This window comes from Falco biarmicus, chromosome 16 (genome assembly GCF_023638135.1).
Source record: "Falco biarmicus isolate bFalBia1 chromosome 16, bFalBia1.pri, whole genome shotgun sequence".
In the NCBI taxonomy this organism is placed as follows: Eukaryota; Metazoa; Chordata; class Aves; order Falconiformes; family Falconidae; genus Falco; species Falco biarmicus.
In genome coordinates this window covers 5,111,092-5,133,526 of record NC_079303.1, presented here as the reverse complement: position 1 = coordinate 5,133,526, position 22,435 = coordinate 5,111,092, and the positions used below count along the sequence as shown (strand labels likewise).

At 42.9% G+C, this 22,435-nt stretch overlaps 1 protein-coding gene across 1 annotated transcript in view; it reads right to left on the bottom strand.

The window, feature by feature from the left end:
* SRGAP2 (SLIT-ROBO Rho GTPase activating protein 2) overlaps positions 1 to 22,435 on the bottom strand; it is a 110,993-nt gene that overhangs the window by 57,087 nt on the left and 31,471 nt on the right. Inside the window, 2 exon segments of the mRNA XM_056361461.1 lie at positions 6,584 to 6,746; positions 16,152 to 16,344. Of these exon segments, the coding sequence (XP_056217436.1) occupies positions 6,584 to 6,746; positions 16,152 to 16,344 (356 nt within the window).

Genomic DNA, 22,435 nt, shown 5'->3' with positions numbered 1-22,435 from the left:
CACCTCACTCACAGTTTTACTGATGCCATTTGTATATTTATGCATTTACACTGCTATGGAGAAACAGTTTTACAAATGCTCAGCATTTTGGCCACTGCATTTCCTTCCTGTGCATGGCTTTTCCATGTGTGGTATATTTTAAGATTTTTCATATTGTGGTACCAATGCAGCCATAAGACATACTGCAGCTGTAAAGTAGGTCATCTTAAGCATAGACCCCCTTAAGAGAATTAATAATTCTTCTTCCTTGATTACTGCAAGGCTTATAACCAACTCATTGTGGATTTTTCATTTCACATCAAACACTGTGCAGTGTACTAGTAGATAAATGTTTTTTTTTTTCCATGATCAAAGGTATTAAACAGGAAGCGAATTTCAAATCCTCAGTTTTGTTTTCTTCTTTCCTTACAGGGTTTTCTCCCCATAAATATCACAACTGAACCTGATACAAGAGTTGAAAGGCATGCTGTGCTCTCAAAGGAAGATCTGTAGGGCAACTACCCCTCCCTGTCCCCACTGCTCTATACAGAGGTGACACGTCCACCAGAACAAGCCTGACAGCTGGGCAGGACAGGGTTACTGCTCCCAGCACCTCCAGTGAGCCTCCCAGTTAACACTGCTGCAAGGAGCCCCAAGTTAAAAATAGAGCAGATGTATGTTTTAAACTCAGTAGGACCCACGCTGCATGAGAGGTACGTGTCACAGCAAGGCAGGCAGATGCTGAGAAGGTACCTGGCTCTGTTCAGAGGCACAGCACTAGAAAGCAGCTGACCAACAGCCATGGCCTGTCCTGAGGCCCCTATAGACACAGGAACTTAGACATTTGCAGAATAAATATGCTTTTCTTCCTATTAATACTCTCCGATTACTTCAGAATTTTGTTATGTAAAAATCTGTCGCATTGAAAAAAAGCCAGTTTGTTCAGTAACTACTCGAATTGACTGGGGTTTCCATAGCCCACTCTTAGGTGTTTTTTTTTTTTTCTCCCCTTCAATTTGAACAAGACTATCAGTCTGCTTCTAGGGAACTCTCAAAGAGACAACAGAGAGAGTGATTAAAGACACCAAATTAAAGAGACTGTTTCTCAAAAGGCTATACGTGTATAAATAATACCAAGGGATCCCACTAAAAAAGATACGTCCGTAGGCAAGAAAACCTGATAACCACGTAAGAAACAGAAAGGTTGTACAATGAGGAGAAATCAAGGGCCACATTCAAATGACAGGGTGACAGGGGGATAAAGTGAAAGGGAGAGAAGGGGAAATCAAAACAGCAATCAGCTCAAATGGAAAAATGTTTTGAATACATATATATAAATATATAAATAAAAAGGGCCAGTCTGAAGAAGGGTAAGCAGGAAGAAATCAAAGGAGCGCTCTCCACAGAAGTAGATGGAGGAATGAAAAGGAGCGTGCACGAGAACAGGCACTGACATCAAAGCACGACGGTCTTCCAGGAGAGGGAGAGGTGACCAGAATAGCAATGCTGGGTGGCACACGGGCTTTAAACTTCAAACTTGTATGAAACCCAGGGCTAAATCATTAACTGTTGGACAAATAAGAAAATATTACCTCCTTCCCAAGGTGTAAGAATTTGCTATTAGGACAATTCCACCAGTTCTCCCCATTTTATTTGCTCAAAAGAGCCGTTATTTATTCCACCATTTATCTTCCTACTCTTTTGTAGTAGCACAGAATTACACTGACACCATTCCTGGGGCCAGTGGCGCTGCTGAAGCCAAACGTCAGATCCCCACCGACACCAACGGGACTCATCTGCACGAGCGCTATAGCAGCAAGCCCCTTCCTGACAACAGCTTTCACTGAAATGGAAAAATGTTTCCTCAGGAGAAACCAACACAAAGGGCACAGAAAAAGAGTACACTCTTCAAAGGATACCTACACCTTAGGTTGCAAGTCTCCAGTAAGATATAAAACCACGTTTGGTTTTGCAGGGAGAACTAACTGAGGAAGTAAACAAATCCGAGAGGCAGGAAAAAATGGGGCTGACACATACTGTACATCCAGCACCACTTCAGTGCTGGCTTTGGCAGCAAACCCAGCTTCTCTTATCAGCAAAGATACCTTTGAAGTGGCTGGCAAGCTTCCATCTAACACTCAAACAATTAAGACCCTCCACATCGTAACACAGCCCTGGAGTGGGATCTCTTCATCATAAAACACGAACCGAAAAACTGTGAGACACAAACAAAGCCACAGACCACGCAGGCTTTCCACAGCACTGCGAATCCGTACGCTGCAAACAAACTCTCTGAAAACCTGTGTGCACCACACTAATGCAGCTAAGCCTCTCAGAGCTCGCTCACATTTGGGGTTTGATAGGGACCCTGGAATTTGCCTGCCACAGCTTCACAGAAAGTTCTGAAGCATCGCACAGTAGCACTATTTTCCACATAGCTCCTCTATAAACTACCTCTCTTTCAAGACTGCTAAGAACTTCTGCTAGAAGCAAGACTGCTAAGAACCGCTGCTAGAACTTCAGAAATTCACTGATCTCAAGACAGAGCCATCCAAGCTGGACTGTCAGCAGCGCTGTGCCCTTTGCACGACTGGTCTGAGTGGTCCAAGAGTGAACACACAAGAATCTGTCGCAGCCTGAGGAACCTCCACCGCAGCTGCTGGAAGAGACCAACCCTCATCGCCACCGCTAATGATGCTCTTCCTGGGCTGCCCACCTCAGGCTCCGCGCTGCTCCAGCTGCACCACAGCCAGCTCCCACACCGCTTGCCTCCGCACCCCCGCGGCCCTGGAGGATGTGCTTCCTTCCCAGCACCGACCTTATCACACCCATCCAGGCCCTTTGCAGCCTTAAGGCTGGATTAAGGCCGCACGCTGTGCTTAGGTCTCTCTCATCTGAAAAAGCTCAGCACTTCAGAGGGTGTGAGATACAGCAACTCAAGAGTTTAGCAACAAAAGGGATCTTAAGCACAGCCTTTTCACCCAGCCTGTCCTTCCAAGCTCACCTGCTCAATCCCAGCATGACACAAAGCACTGATTCAGGAAAGCCCTGAGTTATGAATGGCCCAAGAAAAGGATCTTGTGCCTCGGGTTTTTATTTCAACTGACCTCAGCAAACAAGGATGGCTATCCTCTCCATATTTCATAGCATTATTGACCACCCAGTGAGCAGCTCCTAAATGTAAGTTACTAGAACCTGCAATCAGCCAGGTACACGTGTAACCTTTTTCAAAAGGTATTTTCCAAACAGAAGTGTACAAAATAACGTTCCTCAGACTTTCAAACAATAAACTGTCCTTGTTTTTAAACAGAGACTCCCTGTGTAGCATGAGACAAGGATAGAGCTCCCAAACCAGCAGCAAGATCAGCAGTACAGTTCCAACACCTACAATTTCCATTAGAAATCAGCAAAAACCAAGGTCCTGGGTTAGGCCAAGCCCGAGTGCCCTAACAGCATCACAGCTAAGGCTCTTCCTCCTGCAGGTTGCGTTTCATTAACCTGTGCTGCATTTTAATTTGACTATACTGCATGCGTTAGACCAGGCAGGAGATAGTGTAGAATCAGTGAATGAGCTGGAATGGCCGCACGGCACAAGAGAGGCAGGAAACTCAGGTCTCAGAAGTAATACAGCCAGTTATTTCACTGACGTAGCCTGGCTAATTAGATCTGTGGAGAAGCTACACAAATTTCCTGAGATGTAGCACCACACTAATGCAGCTATGCCTCTCAGAGCTCGCTCACATTTGGGTTTTGATAGGGACCCTGGAATTTGCCCTCCACAGCTTCACAGAAAGTTCTGAAGCATCGCACAGTAGCACTATTTTCCACATAGCTCCTCTATAAACTACCTCTCTTTCAAGACTGCTAAAAAGTGCTTAATTTTCCAAACTGCCACATACTGTGGTAGCTCTTCTCCATTAAAAATGGGAAAGGATGTCTCAAAAGTTTAAAAAAGGATGGGAGAAACTATGGGGAGGGGGAGAAAAATGTTCTTTCAGATTTTCTCATCAACAGAACTAATTTCCCTTTGGGCTAGCATGGTTTTAACTTCCGGTTAGAGGCAGAAAAATATATACCACTCCTAAATATCTTGCCAAGTCAATTATTTCCCTTCAATACCTACAGATACTGATCAGAAAGGTATCCTGGCTTCACTAGCGGCTTGCTGAGCAGCCCTGGATAAGTGACTTCATCCACTTGTCCCTGGTTTTTCATCCAGGGAAAGGTGCCATTTGTCTGCTTACGGTCCAGAGACATTCTGAAGTTTGTTTGTACTGCTCTTGGGACACACTGAGTACTACAAGAATGCTACACAGGGGTTTTATAAGCAGGCAGCATTAAAAAAAAAATAATCCATGGGATATAAAGCTGATTTGCAATATTTTAACTGCACACTATACCTGTTTTCTAGCCTACAGTAGCTTTTGCACCAATTCATGCTGCTTCTTGCAGCTCAAGAAGGTAAAAGGTTTAGTAAAAAGGCACGAGTAGCGGCAGAGTCAAGTTCAGCCAAATTTCTCTCTCAGCTGCTATCTTACTCAACTATGTGACACTCTAGATAAGAGAGGATGCGGTTTTTGTTTTTAACCACCCAGCACAAGTGGCATAGTAAACTAATACCTGCTTTGGCCTTCAGCCAGTTTGGTATGCCTGGCAAACAGTTGGACAATGAGCAGTTGGAATTTAGTAACAAATGCCTTTTGTTTGCACAAATTAATACAGAGTTTGCATTTGGTCTGTGAGAAAGAAAACAGACCAACGACAACATACCCCTCGGGGTTTTTTTGTTTGATTTTGTTCAAGCTCTACTGCCCAAAATAAAATAAAACAGGGTAAAACCATGCTTATGCAAGGGGCTGAAAATTAAGACTCTAGTTTCCAGCCAAACTGGGATAATATCAATTTCCATGTACTACTTTGCCGAGCCATTTTCTCGGCCACCTTCCTCAAGCACACCCCTTGTTGAAATTCAGTGGAGAGATTACTTCTCCTTTGGAAGGATTAGAGGAATTGAAGAGTAACTGCCATTCAATAATCCCGTGTAAGTATCTAATCAACCATAATGTAATTACCAGAAAGTTTTAAAAGGTCAAAAAGGCCTTAGCGTGACATTAGTTGAAAAAGAGAAGGTTCCTCCTCTGCTTGAGCAATGTCTTAAAAAAAGAAGCAAAAGAGAAACAGAATGTAACATCTGAATATACTTTTCATACTCTGTTGTTATCCATTACAAATTCCAAAAACATGCAGAGGACCAGGAACACAACAGTGCACTTACACTTATTTTCATTCTCCTATAGAAATCAGTTGCCAACACACACAAATACTTGCTGTAAAAGAGCAAATGCATCCCGCTCTCCAGGCAACACAGAAGAAGATGCTGCTCCTTCAAGTGCATCTTGACTTTAAGTATCACACACAACATTGAGCACAGTTCATTTTCTAGCAGCCTAAACTGACCGCATTATATAGACTGTCTTTATCAGTTAAAGCAATATAGGTATGTTAAGAAGCATCTGAACGCTTTCCTCAAGACATTTCACAAGATTGTCAAGACCAGAGTGAAAAGCCAATGAGGCCTCCAATTACTGCTGACTGCACCTGAACAGATTTTAATTTTCAAGTCACATGCTACTCACGTGACTTTTTTAATGAGAACTGGCAGCACTGAAGGTAAAAAGACAGACATGAAAGTATGCTAGGATATTTTTATCAAAAGTGTTCCTCTTCCATTTCTCTCTCAGAGGCAATGTGATTTAGGGTGAGTCTCCACAGAAGAATTCTTTAGAAAGCTTGAGTCCTTCTGCAGCCCCCTTCTCTAGGCCTTGCAATAGTAGAAATAATTTTCCAAGATCATGACACATTGCAAGGGGGTGGCAAGTGGGGGAAGAGAAACTGCTTTCAAAGTTAACATGTTAAAAACATTGCAAGCCTTAACTAGCAGGTGTTACAGCAATTGATATATCTCTGAAGAGACATGGTATTACCATTTAATAGGAGCTTCAAAGCTTCCATATCACGTTTCTTCAACTGGAAGGACAGATTCTTAACAAAAAAATACCCTCCCACACTGTCCCACCCTTTTTTCCCAGGTGGAAATCAAAGGGAGAGAAAGGGGACAGGGCTAACAAGAGACCTCAGCTGTATTTTCTCCTTTTTCCAGAAAAGGACAATGCATCCTTTTATTATCTAGCACTGTAGGAATTCTCCCTATTTTTTCTTTTAGCAGTAGTTTCTCCTCAGTGGCTGTTATAGATTTGTCTTTAGAGAGGTGCTCTTGACTACCTATATTCAGAGTTGAAGACCCAGAGGGTTTCTGCATATTTAATAAAAGTTTCAAAATGCATACGAAACGGTGAGCAGGGTACAAGGAAAAGACATGGCCTGAATTTAGACCAACAAATCTCAACTGACCACTTTGGGGAAAATCCTAAACCACCAGAAGAATAACAAAATAAAGAAATCAAAAGTAAGCCAAGCAGAGTTATCCAGAGAGAGGAAAAAGTGTTGGGCATAGTCAACAATGAACTGATCCACCAGAAGTAACAGCTAACACTGTATTTCAGAAGAGCCAAACAAAAAGGCATGTGCTGTAGCAGTCAGTTACCTTCTTGAACAGGCGTCCCGAATCTTCGCTGACCTGGACAAAGCGCGGGATGATGTTGTTGAGATAGATGTCACTCAGGGTGGTGTGATCCCTGCTCTCCCGCTTCACTTGATTCAGCAGGAGATTCCAGCAATTGACTGGTGATAGCACATTCTGATCCTTCCTATAAAGGACACAAAATAGAAACAAGAATTGGATAGGACTTTACCTGAAGTGGACAAAATTACTCTGTTCATGGTGTTCTATAAAAGGTAGAAACCCAGCTATGGGACATATGGATTTGCTGAGGGAAAGGAGAGCAGAGGAAGGCTATAAAATGACTATTGCACATACAGAAAATACGCCTTCAATTATGCATGACTACATTCACATGGCCATGGGCTCCTGTCCCCCAACAAGCAGATCAGTCAAATGCAAGCTACAGTACGCCAAATGTAGGCTTTAATTTTTTCTTTTGAATCCAATATTTCATACATAAATTACAGTGCCTGAGGGAGAGTGATGGCTCCAGTGTCTGACAATAGGTTTCACAGCACTGTCCCAGGCATTTGTGACTTAACCACAATAAAAAGATTCCAAGCATCCAGTTAGCCAAATAGCATCTGCATAGGAAGCAAAATGTTATGTTTCATGTACAAAACCAATTATGTGCAAGCATCTATATCTGTCCTGAGCAAAAGAGAAAGCAACATTTTTACCACCTTTATTTTCTCATCATTGAACTTTCTCCACGTTATTATGGCTGACTCACTCTGCACCCTGCAAATAAGCAATACAAAGCGCAAAAGGAGAGACGAGAGGAACCTCAGTTTATTTGGATCAACATTTCATCTACTGAAAGGAGTAAGTAATTTCTTTAAGGTACAACTTCATACTAGATGAAATCAAGGACATGAGCAGTGATTTTGCATGCTCCTCCAGCAGCCCCGCAGCAGCGTTTGGAGCTGGCAGACCTAGGTGTAGGCTTAACTGCCTCATTCACTTCTCTCTAGATCTGTTTATCATTTGTTTACAGTATAAATAATACTTACGCAGAAAAAAAGCAAGTCAGATCTCTGGTGGAAAGCCAAAGCTCTTCTTGACTATTGTGCGCAACTATCACATTTCTTTCCTCTTAAAAGAAATGCAGTTTAATTTCTGTTAGAAAAGGGAGCATCCTGCACTTAAAAGGACCACAATCTCTTCTGCAAGAAATGTCTGACATTGTGAAAACCTGAAAATTAAGCCATGGCAGACTTTCATTACCCTTCTCATGACATCAGCGGTTGGATTTGTAGTGCAGTATGGATAATTTTAGATAAAGAAGAATAGTTTCAGAACAGCTGATCTTGATGCTTTGTTTCTTTTCCTTAGAAAAAATGTAAAGCTCAGGAAATGACTACAGCTTGTGATCTGGACTGCTTCAAGGTTTTAGAGTGCGCGTGTGTGTGTGTGTGTGTGTGGTGGGAGAGGGCATATAAAAAGGATTCTGGACTTTTAGTTCTCTTGGTGTTTTGAATAATAATAAAAAAAAAATAAAATGTGAGAAGGCATAGAGTTTATTTAGAGACAATACTTTCCTTCGTACTCTAGTGTCCTGTATTGCAGATGCTGCTGACACACAGAACCAGATGGAATGATCAAAATGCAGAACTGTACAAGGTTGAAACTGCCAGATGTTAAGCTGTATCAATCAAATAGTTGCCCCTGCGTCTGCAATCAGTGTTTTCAGCATACCGTTTGCTTTGTTAATATGCCAGAGAGCTAATGAGTAACTGTGAGACCCAGCTACTCGACCTGTGAATCTACCGGTACTGACCCAGCTGCAGCCGCCCTCAAAGGGCACAGTGCAGACAAGGAGCCGTATGCTCCAACTCCTGCCAAAAAGACATAAAAGCCACCACCACAAGAAAAAGTAATGTACGCATTAAGGTTTGGGTGGTTGGGGTTTTATTATTATTATTATTAGTTAGATGAGACAAGAAATAACACCCAGCTTTCTTCCACTAAAGAGAGGGCAGCAGGAGGAAAGGCACCTCCAGAAAGAGCGCCTCCAAGGAGCAGGGCTGGGTCAGAGGTGTACAGTACAGTATCAAAAGATGCTAAAAATCGGTTTGCTTCTTTACACCAATAATATAAAACTACTTTGCACACTGGCTTAGTATTTGCCCTCTAAAGCTGGAAGGGCTACAGCAAGTGAAAATTAATCAACTACCATAAAAAGCCTGGGAATGAAACTTAGGAACAAAAAGCTCAAGCTCTCCAGCAGCTGATCTTGCTCTAGTCTGTTACTGCTTCATTGCTTTGCTGCATCGCTCTTTTCCTAAGACTAGCGCAGGCACAGATCTCTAAGCAGCCAGAAGTCCAGCTGCATGCAGCCGCCAACTTGCCTTCTCAGGCTTTGTACCATTCATCTACATGAACTGCCAACCCAAAAACCCAACGGTTTTGATCCTGCCTACCTCCCACCACATTCTCCACCTCGTTATGAATTTTTGCTGTCTGCTCCACTAAGGGCACCTGGCTGTTCACGGTTGTCCCCACTGAGGCATCAGTTCAACCCCACCTTGAGTAGCTTGCAAGAGCTGTGAGCAGCAAGGACCAAGGGTTACGAGTATAAAGAATACATGCAAGGGACCAGAGAGCAGCACGGTGAGTGCCTTGCTTTCCAAAGAAAACTAAAGCACCAAATGGGAACCAGAAGAGATGCAATAGTTAACTGGACAATTCCCAGCTGTCCAGGCTGCCCTACCACAACACCCGAAGCTATTCTAAGGCAGCACATAGCACAAATACCAAGAGCCCATGAAAAGCATGGTGAGTAAAATTGCTGGTGTCTAATGGCGCCAGATGGGTTGTTGACACACTCCGTGTGGTTAGACATGAAAGGCCATCCTGCAGGAAAAAATAATCACAACCCACATGCTTCCAATCCGTGACCAGGATTGTCACCTTTGGGTCTGTGCAGTGAGCGCCGCACCCTGAGCTCACCCTCATGCAACCACAGCTCTGCACACTTCAAGATTATTTTTTTTGTTTAAATTCCTTTAATTTCTTGGTGTCTGTTGATTTCACTAACCCCTTCAGTACCTCATTAAAGTGGTACGTCTTGCTTTTGTACAGGTTCATTGTTTTCATGGCAAGGATTTTACAGGAAGCGAGACAAAAACTCTCCTTCATTATTTGCTGGTGACAATTTTCCTAGCACTGGCCAAAAGCAGATCAAGGCAGGCTTTAAGACAGAAATGAAACAGAAAAGGAAAGAGGCAGTTACTTGCTTCAAACCTTCCAAGTAGCCTTTAAAACTACACATGCATTAACTGTTAAAGCACCTCTACAAATGCAGCATTTTCTGGGGTGGAACATGGCAACAGTTTTCACAACACAGAGCAGAAGTTACACAACTGTTTACAACAGACCCTTTTCTATCATAACCACAAGCAGATGGCAGGGAAACAAATTGCGATTTTCATTAACCATTTCAATTCTCAAAGGAGCTGGCAAATATACGCTGCTTCCAGTTCCGTGTCACCACAGAGAAGGGCTGAAAAAGGGAAGGAAAATATGAAATAGGGACTGCTGGGTATAATTGAGAGTGAGCTCGATTTCCACAGATTCCACAGCATGACTGGAGTCAGTATTCGCCCTTAAGTAGTAAAATTGATGAGATCAACCCAAAACTTCAGGACCTGGGTATGAACTTTCCTGAAGTGCTGGCGATTTCACATTCACAACAACTGTTTGACTCAAACTTCCCCCGCAAGCAGAGGAGGAGGAGGAAGAAGATGCCAAGATCCAGGTTTATTTCAAGCACTATTTATCCTTGTTTAAAGATCGTGTAATGATAGTGAATCTGGGGAGTTTATTTAGGTTAGCCTAAATTACACCAGATCACAGCAATCGGGGGTGTTTGGGAGCAGGAAGAGGAAGTTGTGCACGGATTTTTAAGGAACCACAAAGTATGAAGCTCTGTGGTTTCTTGGGTGTTATCTTGATCGGGTCCTGTGCAACTTCCACTTCAAAGGTTTTAGTCTCAAAAAGATGAGAGGGGAAGATTGAGTCCCAAGTATCTGAACTGTCTTAATTAAATTACTCATTCATACACGGAACTCACAGACAATCCAAGCCTTACCTGCTTTAAGGCAAGCAGGAGAGAGCGACAACGGCCAGCGATGCTTAGTTTGGCATTGACCCTGTTCAGAGCAGCAGCAGCAAAATTATCTTTAAAACGAACTCCTCCCCCTACACTAGATTAAAACCAAACCACACCACACCCACTAACCAGGAATAGGAATATTGGGTTTCCATAAGAGCATAAGACAAAGGAATCAGTCACATGAAAATATTAAATAGAAAGAGAGAAACACTTAAATTAACATAGGCACATCACATTATCCACGTAAACAGAAAACTTTTCTGGCCATCCTTCCTTCAAACAGGTTTCTAGGAGACTCTCTTGGTGGTACATACAAAAACCAAAGTTTCCTGTTCCATCCCCCTGCCCCCCTCAAATATTCAGGTTCTGTTTCCTAGAGGTGTGCCACAGACATTTCCAGACCTGGTACACCCCGAAGTAATGATCAAGACCCTGGGAACAGAGAAACTGATTTATTTCCCACCCTGCACACACTACCTTTCCCATCTCTAACAGTGATCCGTGGGCTCAGGTCTCTGAACCCTACAGGGTGCACGCTCTGCAGAACTGACCTCCTGCCCAGCTCACCTGAACTACCTGCCAGAATAAAGTACGAGGTCAAGGGAGAAATGAAAAACTTATTTTCATATCTGTGCAACTGTCAAGTCCATCCTGCAAACCACCACAGCTAGAGCTAGGCCAAGTGTTAGAGCACAGACATTGTTTCTGTAGATACTTTTTCAAACCTATCTTAATTTTGTCCTCTGCAGTACGCTGTGTGAGAGTAGCTATAATCATACCAATGCACGCAGCGTGATACTGAGGTCACTGATATGATGAAAAACACCACAAAGATCCTCCCTGAGGTTTAACATCAATTTTTTCTAGTCACGTATCCCAAAGCTCTCCAGGTTCAATGAGGTCACTGAATAAATGAATTTCTAAGCTTCACGCTAAGAAAAAAAAAATCTCCAAATGTTGTTATTTGAAAGACTCAGAAGAAGTGTTCGGGACTCTGCTCCATCAAAAAGAATCACAAGTCAAAATAAACTACGGTAGTATTTAGCGATTAAAACACCAAAGTCCACATGACCCCCAATGCTTTTGTCAATAACTCCCTCACAGCCTCTATCACCTCTCTCCTTTAAAGGAAATCATTTCACCGTCAAGGGAACTAAAGTTGAACTTCTCTGCAAGCTGCTCATTCAAATCAATGCTTGATTTCCCCTTAAAGTCTTCCTGACACAGCCCAGTGTTAACTGCAAATTTTGAGAATTACAAGCATGGACGTACACGCTGCTCCCTGCCCTTCTCTTCCAAAAGATTCCAGTTATGAACATCTGTTGTTTACAAGTGCTCAGCCTGAAGGTTGCCAGACTTATTCTGCATCTTCTACTTTCAAGGCAAAGGCTGCCAGAAAGCCATCTGAATTTCATGCTGGGATATCCTGGACATTCAGCTCTCCAGCTGACAATTGCTACTCAGTATCCTACTTCCAAAGATAATCTTGATTTAAAATACAGCCTTAAAATAGCATTGTCTTTTCATTTTTTCTTTTCTTTTTTCTTCCCCCACCCCCATTTTCTCCCTTGAAAGGAATCACTCGAGGTTTTTGCCATGGTTTTTATATTGTTAACTGATTATTTGAATAAGCAGATGCCTTTAGGACAAAATCACATTAAAACAGGAGGACTGAAGTCTGGAGCTAAAGGTCCCAGGGTTTCACGGCAGCGGGCAAACGCCTTCCTCTGAGGATGGAAGTCAGACCCCCATCCAGCGCTACTGCCTGCAGGGACCCCTCAGACCCAGCAGGCAAGACTGACACCTGCTGAGATGGATGCTCTGATTTAACCGCTGCACAAGAGACCTTTAGTTAAGCAGATCTTTAAGGAGCGATGACTATACCAAACCTCTTACAAGTGCTTGTTGGTCAGAACTGGAATTATAAGCCTTGACTGTTCAATGCCGGTTTTTTCCCCTTCAGTCCTCACATCTTGCACAAGGGTATTTACCAATGGGCACTGAAGAGGCTTTACCAAATACATATGTATTTTATATGACTATTCTCTTTAATAGTCTGTTCTAATCGAAAAAAATATTTTTAAAAGAGAATAGGCAAAGTGAGGTCTGACAGCCACGGTAGAGTAGTTAAAAGCAAGTAAAACCTGGGATATATCCAACTGCCATCAACGTGTATGTCACCTTGGCTAAACCAATCTGTTCCCCTTCTTCGAAGATATAAAACGAGAATAACATACACCTACCTCTGTAAATCATTTTAAGATGCTCCAGTGAAGCTAGCTTCAAACTGTGCAATGCGCAAACACCCTTTCAGTCCATCACCAGCTATACACAGCTTGCTGTCAAGACCCAACCACCTACGTTTCAAAACCCATATGGAAAACGTAGCCACCTGATCAGCTTACCCTCTGATGCAGCCACATCTAAGAAAAATCAACCCCATGCAATGCGTCTGTTAGAAACCCAACACAAGCCTGCACTTCACACTGCTCTGTGTGCTTTTACCAGCTTGGGGATGGATGGTGGAGGAAGCCACACAATCCAATTTCAAGGGTCAGACTGAAGCCTCCTGCCCTTGACAGCATTCCCTTAAATGAACACATTTGGAGCAACTTGGCAATTACATAATAGCTATTGAGCATGAAAGCACATGCAAATTACAGGGTTACTGCCTGACAGGTTTCCTCCTTGACAATGTTTTATGAGATCTAAAATCGGCGAGTGACATGGTAAGCAGCCACCGAATGATACGGTACCTTCCAACATAATTATCATGTTATCGAAAGAACATGCTATTACTGTATATTTATAGGGTCACAGCCAGGCAATTACAGAGTAGCCACCCGCCTGTGCACATCTCATAGTCATGTAATACCAGGCTCCTTCGGAGGAGAAATCTGAGGGCTGGCTTTGATCAAATGGTCTTCTGGGGGCTTCCAAATGAGATTACAGCTTCAGCATCTACAGAAAAGATACCAGCCAAGTTACTCTTCGCTGTTCAGACAGAGCAGTGCTGGGGAGAGGTAATTATAATTGGGACTGCTCCCTTACTGATCCCTGAGGTATTCTGACACATTCCTGGATGTTACAGCCAGCAGACACCAATGACCGACTATGTAATAGATGGAGCCACCCAGGACAGACAGCTTCACAGCCGTGTGCCACTGCTGTGACAAATACTGCCCACAGACCCAGCAGCCTTAAGAGGTTTTTGTTATTTTCCTCTATTCCAGCTCTTGACCAAATGAACAACTTGTACATTTGGGACTCAAACCTTGCAGGGGTAACACTTTCCAAGAGCAAGATGGTTTTCTGCTAGAAGATATCCGCTGCTAATGTAAGTGAAACCAGGAGCCTGAGCAGCAATGTCTTTCTCTCTGCAAAGCAAGATGAAACTCATGCTCAGTAACACTTTTCCGAGTATTTCATGCTATGCCCTGGACTTGACCAGAAAAGCACAGACATTTAATTCAAGAGTTCACATGAAACTTTTATATGCAGATAAAATCATCTGTCCAATTCAGGCTACGCTCAACAGCAAGGATATCTGAGGTCATTTTTGTCCAGGTACAACTTTATAAAGGCTAAAGTACCAACAGCTCAAAAAGTGGGAGCAGGGGTCCACATGAGCAGAATGCATTAGAACAAAAAAACCACCAACCATCAAGACTTCTAAAAAACCCTGTAGTGTCAGTCAGCATATTTAATTCACATAAAGCATGACACCATGTAGGATTCTGCTCGTATATGGTAAAAACTTCCACATTAAAAAGTCACTCAATCTCAAAATAGGAAGCTATATACAACAGTATATAACATATATACAACTTTCCCAACACTGAAAGCTGAATACAAAAGCGTTGCTGATGGGGGGTTGCATATCATGTAATACAAAGGAAACCACCTCAATTTTAACCAGGAATAACTATTAATAAACAGAAGACAACCAATCATCATGCAGAGGAAAATCATAGACACATCATTTCTTTAGTGCCGTCCTAAAGGCATATGCAGAATATACACAGTTTATAGTTACGAGAACACTTTCACTGTAAAGGAAAAGAAAAAAATACTTCAGGCAGTTATAGCTCTATAGATACAATGAATAATTCTTCTCCAACCTGTCAAATAGCTATGCTTGGGAGTCATGCTTTCCCAACAACATAGCACAATGTGCGTTTTAAATGAGAACTAAAGTAAACTACATCAAAGCTGTACAGAAAGGAAGCTAAAATGATGCCTACTTTAATGGCTTTCACAAAAAGAGCTTTAGTGGAAAGGGGAAGGTGATACATCCCCATATCCCTCCAAACACAGCAACAACAACAGAAGAACAAAAATACACACAATGGCCTGACCCAAACAATGCTAAAAGTGACACTGTGCTTTGGGTGGAGGCAAACCCAGATGGATCCTTTCAGACCAATCTGTCCAAAGCAGAAGTGATTCAGATCCCAAGACTGCTTTTGCTCGGTGTTTTCCCCAGCTGCTACCCTGACAACAAAACCCAACAATCTTGTGCACTGCCCAGATGTCAGCAACAGGAGCCCCATGGCTGTGGCTTCATGCTGGCCACCTACTCGCTAAGCTGCTGTCTCCATGCCACGCAGCCTGCACCAGGCCCTTCTTCACCCAGCGGTCCTGTCCTGCATTCCCCTTCCTGGCAAAAGCACCTGCATCCTTTCCTCCAGGCAGGAGTCAGTAGTAAATCGGGCGGCTTTGAATCCACGAAACCACGTTCCATATGCATTAGTCATCCCAACTCAAGCAGCTAAGTGGGGAACAACCAAAGCAGGATTGTCAGACCTACCTGTAAATAATGTTTCAAGCAGGTGAGACAATTGATTGTCAATAAGGACATCTTTAAATTTTAGTTGAGTCCCATCAGCTAGGGATCACACACAGAGCACAGCTCTATTTGGAAATACTATTGGCCTTACTTCTCTACTGTTTTGAAGTGATAGCAGCAGAGATACAACACTCAAACCCTGCACTGAGTATGTGTAGGATATTGAAAACAGAGGGCTGCAATGGCAGATCACAGCACATAACTGATTAGAAACAGATACCCTTAAGAAAACAGACCAAAGCCCCTGACACTGAAGGAAATCCTGGCTTTGTCTGTCAAATCTGGTGTACAGCTTTGCCCACCTTCCCAAGAAAATTAGACCTTTTAGATGTGCCAATTTTTACCATTCCATTCCCTATTGACAACATACGACCTGCCAAGAATTACTGAAATGAAGTTACCAACCATGCTATGTAAAAACATGAAATAGGCTCTGTGTTTAACACAAACTTGGGACACGTTTTATTCCGACGTGCACAACAGTGCTGGTACCTACATTCACCATATAGTCTCTTTTTTACATTCCTACCCTTATAACCACATCTACAGGGGGAAAAGGGCAAAACCAAAGGCAAATACTCTACTTGAATTGCTGGTCTTTGGTGCTCCTAGTTTTAGCCAGGAATCTCTCAGCCAACTTCTCCAAATTCCTTGAGTAATCCATCTCAATTTCTGCCTTCTTGCGGAAGAAATCCTGCAAGTCCTGCAGTAACTGGACGCGAAGCTCACACTGCTGGTCAAGGCATTTCAGCTGCTCTACCAATTGGGCACGGATCTCTGTAACAAATAAAAGCACTGAAGATTAAACAAAATCCCGTTAAAGAAAACACCATAAAAATTCTCCAGTCAAATACAGTTAAAAATACGTTCCCTCATTCGTACTATGTCAGCAAAGCTCCATTACGATTAACCGTATCTGCAGCAGACAATGATTGCAGTTGCATCTCGGATGCACCGGTCGCAGGAAAGCCATCCACAAACCTGCAATCCAGCACACAGACCTACAAGCAAAGCTTTACTGCTGAAGAGTGCATCAATTACAAGTGTCGAGTGCATTTTTGGCATCAAGAAGAAGTGGTCACTGCCTAAAAATGTACTGAATCTCAGTCTGGAAAAAGGGCTGTATGCTGCAATACCCCATGTCAGCTCAGAAAATCACTTCAGGGAATTTCTGTAAAATTCCTTTGCAGACTACTCTTGATGCAGAAACAAGACATTGCACATACTGGGGCACTCCCCAAAGGCACCAATTTCAGATTATTCAGTTAGTTACTGAGTCTCCAGCTGTGCAGCTCTCATTTATAAACCTAGCCATTGAAACAGATAAAGCCAGACCTTCGGAGAGCCAACATGATAGCGCTTCCCATTAGGGAATTATCTCCAGGAAGACTATTTTTCTTTTTAAAATATATGCAAGTGGCATACATCTAAAGGATCCATAAAGTACACAGATACAGGTGTTAATATTATGCATAATTACTGAAGATATCTGTTTGTATTAACACAGTATTTTACGCTTTTCAAGCATTTTACAAATATGAAAACTTCTCAGATTAGCCCTTCAAGCCAGGGTATTCTCCTCTTCTTACTGATGCTGAATTTGAGGAAGAGAATATTGTAATGATTTGCTCATGGTCAAACAGGACAAGAAAACACAGCAGAAGTGTGTCAGTCAGTCTAAAAATGCAGAAATATTCAGTGATGCAGCTAGTAGAGGTTATTTGGCTTTTATACAGGCAATAAACTCAACATGAAAACAATAAAATATGCACTTTCATCTAAAGGTCTTTGAGCACTCCAATTTTAGAGATGCCTGCTACTGCTTGACTGTTATTGCTGCTCTTCACAAAGGTTTTCAGAGACGTGTTGTTCCAAGCTGCATTCAGAATTGGCAATAAAATCAGTAACATTCAGGTCTTCCGCATGCACAGCTTTGTATCTATGCGTTGCAACTGCAGGCACCCCCAACTTTGTCACCACAACTGAAGACTGGTATAGTTTTCCAAATGCAATTTTTTAATCAACTACTTCATTGCTAATTCCTGAGATACATAATAATAGAGGCTAGCTTGGCCTCCTCAGTATGCTTGTCCCTTTGCCCAGAAAAAGCGTACCATCTGGGCCTCTGAGCGCTTTACTCTTGCCATGCTCTATGAGTATCAGTTGCCTTGAATCGTGCTCACATCTGCGGGAACAAACAGTTTCAGGGGGGCCAGGATTTGCAATGAAGAAAGCACGCATCTTTATTTTAGGGACTCCAAAACCCAAAACACGTGTATACAAATACGGCTCCTAGTTAGGCTTGCCAGAAAAAAAAACAACCAAACAAACCAACACAACCCAACAAAAAAAACAAACCAAAAAAACCCACAACAAAACTGTGAAAATGTGGGGTTTCAAGCTTGAAGATGACCTTGATTAGCACTTTAATTTGGTAGTATCACTTCTTTGAGACTGCAGTACCCAGAGGCTTCTGTAGCTTATTGTGCTGAGAAAATACAGGCAGCAAGGTCATAACACAGAACAAAACAAGAGCAGGCAAAACTGTGACATGTGGGCAAAGCTAGTCAAGTTTATTTTTTTTCTCAGGAGAGAATGTTAGAAAACTGAAAACTTCTGTCTCTTCATCAGGAAACACAACTACAAGAAAATACACAGGCTTGAGTTGTCCACATACTTCTTTAATCAAAACCACTTCAGCCCGCCCATTTCTCTGGGTCCAGGGAAGCCCAGGCTACGCTTTCCCCTCCAGCCCGGGTGGCTGCAGCTGGAAGGGTGCAGGTTCACCCCTAGGCAGTGACCAGCACCATCTGGTCCTCCTGCCAGGGCTGGCTGGAGAAACAAACCCTGAGGAAGCTACAAGGAACCTCTACCCTAGCGCGCTCACAAGGGCACAACCCTCGGTCCGCAGGGAAGGTGGCACGGGGCGGTGTGAGCAGCGCTAGGTAACACCTGCGTCCTGCATTTCTTGCAAGTCTGTGGGATTTCTGTGTTTGCTCAGTTCCAGCTAGCAATAGTATTTCAGGATCAGCAGGGGCTGGGAGTTGCATGGGGAAAGAATGAATACTTAAACACATTAGATCTGCTAGCACTTATTTAAAAATTTGCTGTTGATGCTCAACATATGCTATATACATCTCCATTCAGCTCAGTCCCCAAACTACTAATGAATTTGCAAAATTCTACACCAGCAACAGGTTTAGTCACGTGCAATGCAAACAAGACAACCCCATTCTCCCTGCAGCTTTGTCATTAAGACTTTCATACAGAAAAGAAGGTGAGGTAGCTAGACGACAGCAGCACCAAAATGCAGAGTACCATAGTGTTTCCTTGCTGCAGTGAATCAGTCTGCCTAGTCCTTAAGCTGACACTCACCTGCAGGTCTGACATTCAAGAAAGAACATCCTTCAAGGCAAGGACTATTAGAGAGCTCTTCCTCCCTTTGTGTCTTCTCCTCCACCCCTTCCTCAACAAAAGGGATGGTCCCAAACATGGAAACAACTCTATGACCTTTTCAGAAGTCCCTGGGCAAAGACATTATTTTAATAAGCTGTGGCTTATTTCCTAGACCCATGAAAAGGTATCCCACAAAGAAAATACTTGAGCAGATTTGTCATTTTCTGCTAAGCAGATAAAGAAAGAGACACAGAATTCAAAGGCAGCCAATCTCTTCCTTGCGTGTGATATATCTATTTGTGCATTTAGGGCTTGATGATCTGCACAGTGTTATTTTTTTTCTGAAAAAGTCAGCTACCCTATTAGCATGGATGTTTAAAAAGAGGAGTGGGGTAGGAAGAGAATATATGAGATACAGCTCCGACACGTAATGGTGTGGCCACCCACCCTTCCCTGTGCTACAACCGATGGATCTTTTACAAGGGTGACAATGGCAAACTCTGACATTCTTGATCGAGAAACTAGCTCCAGGATCAAAAGCACCACTTCAAAAAACCCCAGTATTTCTCAAAAACTAGAAGATAACCACATCACATGCATTTTAATTATAAAATTACGACAAAGCTCAAGTTTTTGGCTCTCGAGGTGGGATACTTCACACACAGCTCTCCTGCTAAACAGCCGCAAGAACTGGTAACCTTTTCCTTTAGTAAGAAATGTGATATCGGCACTTTTTCTTTATAAATAAACTCAGTGTTTTTTGAGGGAAACAGTGACAGCTGATCGGGCTGCCCGCAGGGGAACAATAAGCTATTCAGCTCCAGCTTATCGAGTCTGCGGCGCTGGGCTGGAGAAGGGCAACCTTGCTCATCTTTCAAAAACACACTACACAGTACTTTGCCACAAAATAAAATCAAGAATGCAGGAATTTCCTGAGGCTTACTGGGCTTTCTAGAGTATAAAGTGTCTGCTTGTTTTCCCATTGCTTACACAAGCAAAAGATATTTTTTTCCCCGGACTTACTCTGAGAACGCACCATGGCAGAGCCAGAAGCTGTGTGTGCTCTAACCCACGGGTCACCGTATTACACGGGACCTTTTTATGTCTGCAGTCACAACAACCACTTTAATTTTGAATTCACTGCTTTTGCATCTTTTAATTTACACAGGTTATTAGGTTAACAGCCACTTAAAACACCAAAAAGCTTTCCACCTCCTTTCCTTTTCTAACACCTGTAGACCTTGGAGATCCCACCCACTGTGATCATTCAAGACAAGGAACAGCCTCCTGAAGACTGTGCTCCTCCTGCCAACGCTTCAAGTGCCTGAAGGTGAATAAACACGTTTAATTCAAGGTCAAGGTACCTGCAGCAGAAATTAGGATTGAGCACCAGGTATTCTTATTCTCACACCAAGCCCTACCCTGTATTGCAAAATCCTTTCTATTATATTTCAAGCTCACGTGGCTGACAACTACATAATCAAAACGTCCTAGTACCAACAGGAAAGTTTTCCATCCGTTTAAAACAAACCATTTATTCATTTCTATCACCAGATCACAAAGTCACCTAGGTCACAGAGGGACAGAGTATTGTATAATGCTAGACAGTTGCATAATTTTACTTTTACCCTTTCTGCAACTACCTTTTCCACATTCCCTGTGGCACTCAGCAGGCATGCCCAGTTATTAATGAATTCAAACTGTAAGAAAGGATCTTTTACATTCTGTACTGTAGTCACACCTGTCGTTCTCAACATTTCTAATCTATTTGATATTTTTTTTTTCCTTTTTAAATTCTGAAGCATATAGAGTATTGATAGGCACAAGCGATATGAAGGTAACCATCCCCAAATAAAATGCTGGTATTTAAGTGATAGTGTCTCTAATACTTCCATGGAAAGGTCATCACCAGTAGTTCCTATTATAGGTAAGTTAAGAGATGCGCTACATTTTTAACCTACCACCATACCTGGTCGTATCTTTAAAAAAACTGGATGATCTTCATTAACTGATTGTTCCTGCTTGAAAAAGCCTGCTAGTGAGTATCTAGGTGGCTAGTTACAGGATAAGTGTAAGGTCCCAAAACACTCCTACCCTACAATCTTGGGAAGGATCCAGTAAACAAAATTAACAGTAGGCTATCCTTAGTTTAATAATTTAAAAAAAATTACTTTTCACACTTGAGCAAATAAGACTAGCAGTGCAATCATGGACCTCTACTGAACAGTGGGGGCTTCTCAAACTACACTGAACAGGAGAGGGTTTCTGCAAAGCTCCTGGCAAGAACCTGCACTGTCATAAAACCATTATTGCCAGAGCAGGCAGATATAGACACTCTGACTGGAACCATACCTGGCTCTTTTACAGCACGCAATGTTCAGCTTCTGAAAAAGAATTTACCAAAATGATTTTTTTTAGCCTTAAGCACCCTATAAACTAAAGTTGGAAGTACAGAAACAAAGAAATTTCTGTACCAACTTGTTCATTCTTCGGTAGGTCATGTATAAAGCTAGAAGAATGAACTTGGACCCAGGAGACCTCCTTGCCCAGTCAACTCACGCACTCTAAGCAACGTTCCTGCTCCAAGCAGGATCACTTCCTTAGGCAGGGTTTCAACTCTTCCCAGCGATAAGCTTTAACTGCTCCAACTGGATAGCAACACGGTGAATCACAGCCTGCACAGCACAGAGTACCAGGAGAAGACACAAGCAGCCCGAGCTGCTTTTCAGTATCTAGCTACATCTCCACGTATCTGCGCTGGAGCTTTCTCAAGATGTTCCCACCCCTACCCCAAATGCCATGCTGTATAAGAAGATGACAAGCTTGGGAAAGGAGTGGGATGACAACAAAACAGAACCACCAACCCCCAGCTCCCGCCCAGATTAAAGAGCAATCCTCTCACCCACACAAATCCGCTCCAACTGGCAGAGCTGAACTCAAAAACCATCCGTGCTCTCGCCTTGACTCAGTGGTCCCCCACGGCCGCTTTGTGAGGAGCGGTCCTCCTCCCGTGTTAATGCCACGTAAGTCTAGTACAAGCAGGAGGCAGGTCAAAATCAAGGTAAAACTGAACCAAACCACGAACAGCAAGGTGGAAGTCAGCAGATTCAAAGCCTTTGCATGCAGCTCGGTTACCCCTGACTTTTCAGGACCCCCACCCCTGTACACAAGAAGCGATTGTGTAGAAGGACTGGAAGACATCAAGCATTAAATTGCACGTGCAGCTCTAAGTATTATCTCTCGTGCTGCTAAGTAGCCTAAGAAAGACAAAGCAGTCCAACAGGAGCAAAATCTCCACTTCACACAGAAAATCTGAGCAGTAATTTTAGATCTTGTGCTTTGTCTGTGACCAGTTTCTTGAATCCCCATCTGCTGAAAGCTGCCACGCACTTGGGTGCTGAACATCAGAGAAAGACAGCATCAGTGGCACTGGCGCCCACCTGCCTCACTTTGCAAACCTTTAAGATTACAG